At 38.8% G+C, this 8,558-nt stretch overlaps 2 protein-coding genes across 3 annotated transcripts; one reads left to right on the top strand and one right to left on the bottom strand.

Moving 5' to 3' along the window:
* Window positions 1–415: 415 nt before the first annotated feature.
* Window positions 416–3,532, top strand: LOC311106888 (uncharacterized protein). Its single transcript, XM_084149275.1, has 6 exons — window positions 416–559; window positions 676–809; window positions 1,953–2,100; window positions 2,196–2,444; window positions 2,552–2,822; window positions 3,143–3,532. Exons 1-6 carry the CDS (start codon window positions 504–506, stop codon window positions 3,338–3,340), a joined length of 1,056 nt encoding a protein of 351 aa, XP_084005401.1. The 5' UTR covers window positions 416–503; the 3' UTR covers window positions 3,341–3,532.
* Window positions 3,533–4,719: 1,187 nt separating this feature from the next.
* LOC311106648 (uncharacterized protein) lies at window positions 4,720–8,217 on the bottom strand. 2 transcript variants are annotated; one of them, XM_084149040.1, is made up of 8 exons: window positions 8,115–8,217; window positions 7,264–7,458; window positions 6,867–6,953; window positions 5,939–6,192; window positions 5,733–5,858; window positions 5,363–5,503; window positions 5,089–5,197; window positions 4,720–4,983 (listed from the first exon to the last, which is right to left on the bottom strand). In XM_084149040.1, the coding sequence occupies exons 1-8, from the start codon at window positions 8,116–8,118 to the stop codon at window positions 4,772–4,774; spliced, it is 1,128 nt and encodes a 375-aa protein (XP_084005166.1). In that variant the 5' UTR covers window positions 8,119–8,217; the 3' UTR covers window positions 4,720–4,771. The 2 variants fall into 2 exon arrangements, with proteins under 2 accessions (XP_084005166.1, XP_084005165.1); XM_084149039.1 differs by lacking the exon at window positions 8,115–8,217 and having other exon boundaries at window positions 7,264–7,682.
* Window positions 8,218–8,558: the final 341 nt, after the last annotated feature.

Genomic DNA, 8,558 nt, shown 5'->3' with positions numbered 1-8,558 from the left:
ATATAATTATTTCACTATTTACATTTACATTTCATGATCCTGCATTGCAGTGATTCATGAATTACTTAAAACTGTCAAACTGACCCATCAAAGTCAGTGGGCGGGGCTAACGCGAATCTAGTCTGATCCATTGCTTTGGTCTGAAGTAGAGTAGGCCAACCTGGATAGAGACAATGGAGGATCTCCGTGAACTTTCCAGGGAGTTGGTTAGAGACATTTTAAACTTAGCAGAGGATGTAGAAGCAGGACCTGCTGACCCAGAGCATGTAGCTAGTAAAGCAGAGGAACTTATTGAAGTTGTTGGAGTCATTTCCGCACTTTCCGACGAAGATATCGACCACAGAGTGATTGCAAATCTAGAAGAAGTTGTCTACCGCTTCTCTGGTACCAGGGCACTTCAGGCCCAACACACACAGGGACCGGGGCGTTTGGCGTTTGACATACCGAGTGCAGTTCTGGAGCATCAACTTCTTTGTGGAGTTCCCGCAGTTCAAATTGCAGCGATGTTCGGTGTGTCAAAGAGGACCATCAGGAGGCGCATGCAACAATACAGTTTAAGGTATTTACACTAAATTCATGAGTTTTCTGTTTATGAATTGCTGCTCTCATACACTCGGAAAGAATATGACGTTTAAGGTAACATTACTTGATGTTGTGTTTTTCTTGTTTGTACAGAAAGACAGATCTCTATTCAGCTGTGAATGATGAGGAGTTAGACCGTATTGTAAGTGAAATTCACAGAAGTCATCCAAACACCGGCTACAAGCTAATGCGTGGTCACCTGAATGCAAGAGGTGTGCATGTTCCAAGTGAGTAGATAATAATATGGGCATTATTTAAATGTATTTTTAATTTGGAGCTCTGCCCCTTTGAAAGGTGAAGGAAGCCCGCTTATGGAAAGACATCGCCTCTGAGATGTAGAATGTGTAGAAGAAATGTGAAGAGAAACACACATTTCAGGACGGCTGACTTGTATCATCAGGATAGACATGTCCTGTGATTTTTAGCCTCCTGTTTAATGGAGGTGGAACAATATCTGACAGTAATATTCTCAGCTGTCCGGATGTGCCCCTGCTGTAAAGGGTATAATATAATCATAGAAAAGCAAAATATCATAGGAGGCAAAAAATCTCAGGTCATTTCTGTTCGAGCATGTGGTATCTATCTATCTATCTATCTATCTATCTATCTATCTATCTATCTATCTATCTATCTATCTATCTATCTATCTATCTATCTATCTATCTATCTATCTATCTATCTATCTATCTATCTATCTATCTATCTATCTATCTATCTATCTATCTATCTATCTATCTATCTATCTATCTATCTATCTATCTATCTATCTATCTATCTATCTATCTATCTATCTATCTATCTATCTATCTATATATGTGTGTATATATATGTATATGTGTATATGTATGTATATGTGTATATATATGTATATATATGTGTGTATGTATATATATATATAAATATATATATATATATAAATATATGTATGTATGTATATATATGTATGTATATGTATGTATATATATATAAATATATATATGTATGTATGTATATATGTATGTATATGTATGTATGTATGTGTATATATATATATATGTATATGTATATATAATTTTTATATATGTGTATATATATGTGTATGTATATATATATATATATATATATATATATATATATATATATATATATATATATATATATATATATATATATATATATATATATATATATATATATATATATATATATATATATATATGTATGTATGTATATGTACAATATCTGACAGTAAAGTACATTTTTGAAGCTGTGGTGGTTCTGTAATAGTTGACTGTTTTACACACATTATTTATTTTATTATGACACCACTATATCCTCAAAATAAGTAGCCAGTGAGTGTGTGGTTATTCATTTTAAATTCCTCCCCTCAGTCTCAAGACTGCAAGAGTCTTTACGCAGAGTCAATGCAGAGGGAGTCTACATGAGACGTCTGAGGCTGCGTGTATTAAGGCGACGGCAGTATTTTGTTCCTGGCCCAAACTCTTTGTGGCATATAGATGGCCACCATAAGCTTATCAGGTCAGTGATATTAGCAGATAAACAATGCATCTTTCTATATGTTTCATTACAATTGTTATACAATAAAGTTATATTTTTTCATGTGTTTGCAACAGGTGGAGATTTGTTGTCCACGGTGGGGTGGATGGATTCAGTCGTTTAGTGGTCTACCTGACTGTGGCCGGCAATAATAGAGCTCATACGGTCTTACAGAGCTTTATCGCCGCTGTTGAGCAGTATGGGCTGCCATCAAGGGTACGGTCTGACAAAGGGGGGGAGAATGCAGATGTAGCAGAATTCATGATCAGAAGCAGAGGTACCGACAGGAATTCACACATCACAGGCAGAAGTGTCCACAATCAGCGGTAAAGAAATATGTTTGGCAACTAGGCTCACACAACTAACATACTAGTTGAATGTACTTTAGCATATGTCATAAATTAACAATTTCTCAATTTTATCCTAAACACAGAATAGAGAGGATGTGGAGAGATGTTTATGAACATGCCCTGGACCTCTTCTATCAGATCTTTACTTCATTGGAAGATCAGGAGACACTGAATCCAGACAATGAAGTCCATCTTTTCGCTCTGCACCGGATTTTCCTTCCACTGGTTCAGCAAAGCCTCGACTCTTTTCGAGATGCTTGGAACTTCCACGGTCTTAGAACTGAAAGGAATCAGTCACCACAGCAACTCTGGAGAAGTTACAGAGAGCAAGGCCCTGAGGAGGATCCTACTGAGGTTAACAATGAACTTTAAACACTTTCTTAAAATTGTTTCCCCAAAGGAATTATGGGAGAAAAAAATGGTGCTAAATGTGATACTTTAAATGAAACATTTACTATAGATTATTGTCTCTTTAAAATCTCCCGAGCTTTTAAAGATCAACCTGTGAGCTGTAGTTTCTACAGTGCATACTATGCAAAGCTGTATTATTTTAAAAAACTGAATAAGTAACATTTCATTTCTCACTGCCTTGGTGACCAAAAATAACAATCTTGTGTAAGGACATGTCAAACTAGTTTTAAGTACAAGACTGATTATGCTTGTCATCCATTCAGGTTCCTGAAGAATATGGGATCGATTGGAACGGACCTCACTGCCTTCATCGAGGCACTGTGTCAGTCCCCGAGGTTCAGCTGGCCCGTGAGCTCTCAGATGAAGAGGTTGCAATTTTGCCAGCTCCAGGAGTTTCTGTTACTGATGCACTTAGACTATATGTAGAGACTGTGGAAGTGTTATCAAGAATCTTAGACTGATGTCCAACCCATGTTTTTATTTGTTGTGTTAGAACAAGCAAGGAAAAACTGAAAGTTTACTTTCCTTTTAAAAGAAAGGAAAAAAAGCTGTTTCTTTGAAGCTTCCTGTCTCATTATGGTCCACAGAATGACTAACATGAATGCTGTACTGTTAGCACTGAAGGTGCAGAACAGTTTGATTTTAGTAAATGGAAGAAAAAAAAGTCAACTACTGCACAGTGTGTTAATGTTTTCAAAGACACTGAACTTGTGTCAATTCATCTGAACTGTGTATGCATTGACATTAGGGCTGGGCAATATGGAGAAAATCAAATATCACATTTTTGACCTAACACCTTGATGTCGATATTGCAACGATATTGTAAGGTTGACAATTGGTGCATTCACAAAATATCTTCCACATTTAGATTTCGGATAAATAACTATCATATTGTGGATATAATGACTAAGTGGTAAAAGGCAAATAATAGAACAGCTAGAACAGTCTGGTAAGTTCAGAAAATGACATCACTTTACTGTAATGCAGCCTTTGAAACCAGGAAAAGACTAAACTTACCATGTAACGATATTACACTTCTTCAAAATCTAATGGTGCTTTTCCATTACATGGTACCTACTCGCCTCGCCTCGCCTTTTTTGGTTTTCCATTACGAAAAAAAGTACCTGGTACCTGCTAACATATACTTTTTTTAGCACCTGCTCAGTCGAGGTTCCAACCGAGCTGAGGCGAGCCGAGAAGGTGACGTGAAACCCTGCAGGCTGCTGATTGGTCGGAAAGAATCGTCACTGATCACTGCATTGCCAGCGACAGACAGCATTTTAAAATAGTTTAGCCAGCGGTGGTTTTTACTGCCGGAGGCTCCACGCAGAGCTTTCTCCGTAGCATACAAGTGGCCTGATGGTTATACTGGTGCGCTGGTGTGTGTAATGTGTGATGTGTGTGTGTCGAGTCGCCATATGTGTGTGTGTGTGTGTGTGTGTAGCTAGTGAGCGAGGGAGAAGTGAGAGAGTGACGGCGATTATCTCCGCAGCGAGTAGCGACTCTAGTCATATATATGTGAGAGAAACAAAGCGAGTAGCGACTCTAGAGTCATATATATGTGATCACGGTGGGAAATCTGGAGCAGTTAACGTTAACTATCTCTTTGATATCATGTTGTTCACGGAGACTGAGAACCAGGAAATGCGGCGGGGATTTGTCAATGGGAAAGCAAGCTACTAAGCCACGCCCACGGCAGTCGCTATGACGACCAGCCACGCTGAGGCAATCCTAAAATCTGCAATGGGAAACGGACGCACAGCGAGTCGAGGCGAGGCGAGTCAAGTAGGTACTGGTAATGGAAAAGCACCTTAAGACGATATCTAGTTATATATATCACGATAGATATAATATTAAAATATTGCCCAGCCCTAATTGACGTCTGAAAAAACTTAAACAAGCCCAAATCCAGTACTTTTTATGGCAGCGACAAGTGCTTTCTCAAAGTCCATGTAGAGTTTGAAATGAGCTGGCAGCTTTAGGGTTTCAAAGCATGTGGAGGACGTAGGAAGGGTTCCCCCAGAAATCTCCACTCTCAGTTCAGGAGGAAGCATCTCCCAGCCAACCCAGAATGTCAGCAGCTGGGCCAGGGTACCTGATGAAGCTAAAAGTCATAAAATGGATTAAAGACATTTAGTTCAACTGTAATTGATCATATCTATCCATGAGACATAGAAGCATTTGTAAAGAGAGAAAATAAGGTTTATACCTGTTTCAATGAACATCCTTAGAAAGCCAGTGATGCGGCAGGTGGTGTCTAAGTCAAAGTCTTCATCATCACTGTCCTCAACTGGCCATGTGATTTTTTCTAGGAGCATCTTAAAGAAAACAAAAATTGTAATTTAAAAAAAGGGAGAACTTATTTTGGTGAAGGACTATGCAGATCAAATTCTTAGAAAATGGAAAAATATCCATCTCAGTCATTGAAAATACACGTAAATTCATCAAGTTAAGTCACAAATATAACTAAATTACTGACTTACCTGGGGTGTGAACTGCATTTCAGCCATTTTGGGGAAAAGAAGTGGTACAACATCCGGCCTAGATGTCAGCAGGGGCCATACCATCACATCTTTCAGTCCCTTTCTCAACTGTTTAATTTGGCGCATGGTCCTCCCAACGACCTAAGAGACAGACCGACCCATATTACAGCCCAAATCCTTAACCCAAATTTGACAAAAGTTGGCACAGTAGGAAAAATGTTAATAAACACAATAAAGTGCTTTATAAAAATCCATTAAAACTCTAGTACTTAAACTCTCGTGTTAACATAACAAGCCAGGGTTCACAACACATTCTATAATTTCAACAAGTACAGCGATGAATTCTGTCACTTAACCAGCAGGAACTCACTGCATGGAGTAGAAGTTTGTTATGTAGCCATCTCCGATTTGTTTTGGTGACTGCCGGAAGATCCCAAGACATGGAAAGATCTGAAACTGTGTCCTTCTGTTCCGGTGTAAGATCTTCATGTTCAAGCTAGAATTAAGACCATACAAGTTATTATATCTGCCCAAGCAATATTTTTTACATGGCAAAGTTTCTTTTAGGTTACATACCAGTTCTATGATGCTCCTGATGTGCAGATCAGGACAGTCTTCTGTAACAACAGTAGCCATTTCAGGGTCCCCATTGAACAGTACATGAATTACAGCAGGACTTAGTCCTGTGACATGGGGACCATCATGCAGAAAGGTGTGGCCCAACATCCTTCCTGCAACCCGGAAGAGGTTGCTTTCAATAAGTGCCTCTGATGCTGCTGGAACAAGATGGTCAGGTTCACCCTCAAATAGCAGTGTTCGGCCCATTCCTCCTGTAAAGTACCAAGAGAGCAGGGAATAAAGTCACAACAATTAACCTCTTAAATACATTAAATAAAAATGTATGATAGATAGATAGATAGATAGATAGATAGATAGATAGATATATTACATCATACTAGTGGCGATTACTTGGCCTGTGGTATTGCTGCTTGTAGAATTCACTTAAACCAAATTGTAGCCTACTCCAAAATGACTTACAGAAGGACCCCAAACCACTTCAAATTCAATTCCCCTGTATACCCTACTACAGACTTACCTGACACAAAACATTGCCCACCGGCCCTCCGCTAAACAGCACATATCCGCGTTCATCAACCACCAGAACGTACGTGTACGCGTGTGTGTGTGTGCGCGCGCATAGAGAGAGGCGGTGTAGAGTGAGTCACGACACAAACAGGTGCTCAGTCAGCGTTGCATGCAGTGTGAGAATGGCAAGCAGCAAGAGCGGCAAAAGCCAATGTGTGCTTCTTTTACCTATATATGTAACGCTATCTTTTGCGTTTATCCAAACGTCGTCAAACTTGGCACTGCACTTACTCGTGACCAGAGCAAGACACCTGTCAAGTTTGAAATCCATCGGACTAACTGAGAGACATGCGCTACAGACAGACATTTCTGCAATTTATAGATGGATTAACCTTCAAAAAATTAGTAAGATACTTACCAAGATCTAGACTGAATCCAAACTGGAGTTTGGATATGATTGTTGTCATAAAGTACCGCATCACTCCCTCTCCGATAGCAACATCACCTGAAATAAAATACTGATAATAACACTGGAAAAAAAGTGGCGGCCTAATACAGGTAACTGGATTTGGTAACATTTAACAAGAAAGGGAGAAAAACTTATATTGGCTGTAATTCTAGAATAGCATCCTTAATATTGATTATTCCAGATAACAAGAGTATATTGTGCACAATATTCACATACATACATATAACATTTTTATCAATTATATAATTTTGTGCATTCCATTCTCCCATTTAACAATTCCATATAAGCTACTTGAGTGGTATAAACTGTACTGATGTATTTATATTATAAATGTTATATTACTTACCAACCAGAGTACAATGAAGTGGACATGCCCATTCTTGCTGCTGTTTATATAATAAGAGAAGCTCCCGTTCCCTGTCCTCTTCAGAGTCCCTTACATCCATCTTCATTCTAAGTGGTTTCCCAGTTGCATGTTCCCTTAGCAGATTCTCTTTGAAAACTTTGGCAGCTTGAGTGGGTTCTTTAATAAGCTTCCATTCTAAACAAACAACAACAATAAAGTTATCTATTACAGAGAGACATATTGTGAGTTGGCATGTTACCTGCATATACAGATATCCTCTCACTCTACAGAACAGGAGGAAAATTCTGTTCATTTCACTGACAAAACGTGAGACCCAACATCTTCAGAACCTGTCACAACGCTGAGTTGACATAAAAACAGCACTACTAAACAACTACAACTAAATATTAGAAAAATAGAAAAACCCAGTTGCATGTTATTAATTGTCTGTAACTGTATTATCTTATCTAATTATATCCTACAGGTGTTATCTTTCTATTAACTTTTCAGTTACACACAATCTTATAGCAACACTATTGTGATGACACAAACCACTGTCTGTTTCTTTGCGATCCAACTCCTCGTTGACCATAACTGCCGGTACTACTGCACTCTCAGCTGATGTTTCAGGCCTCACTGGAACACTGTCACTGACTAGGGCTGTCTCACTATCATTTTCTTCACTTTGGCCTCCCTCTTGTTCTCTTTCTGATTCCTGCATGGGTGTCTTTGAAGTTAACACAATTGAAATGATGGTCATACTCGCTTATTTGTGTGCACAACAATAAGAGAGACATATTCCCAAAGAAAATAAATTATGTTACCCTTGCATTGCTTTAAGAAGTACATACCCATTGCAGCTCAATCTGTGCAGCTTCATCTCTGAAAAGGGAACTTCCTTCTGACAAGTGATGCAGGGGATGACTGGACCAGAGGCAGGACGTGAGCTCTCCTAACAACAACAACAAATGGCTTTTAATGAATGATTAAAAGTCACCAGTAATCTTTGTTTTGATTATGTATTAAACTAAGTCTCTGTAAATGTATGTACACAATCTAAGGGTAGATCCTGTTGAAGTGGACGTATGTAGATTGTAGCCTGTCCAATCATCGTCGATGGATCTTTCAGATAGGCAAGGGTGTATCCAGTGCTGGGACACTGAAGCAACGCAAGATTTCGACTGCGAGTAGATCCTACAAGTTTTAGAAATTCAAAGCCTCCCCCTTGTTGGAGCTTCGGAAACACTTCCATCAGTTTATTTGTTATAACCATGGGATCGTGGTCATTCCCTGGA

The sequence above is a fragment of the Coregonus lavaretus genome (genome assembly GCF_964263955.1).
Source record: "Coregonus lavaretus genome assembly, chromosome: 31".
NCBI lineage: Eukaryota > Metazoa > Chordata > Actinopteri > Salmoniformes > Salmonidae > Coregonus > Coregonus lavaretus.
This window is presented reverse-complemented; position numbering and strand designations above follow the sequence as displayed.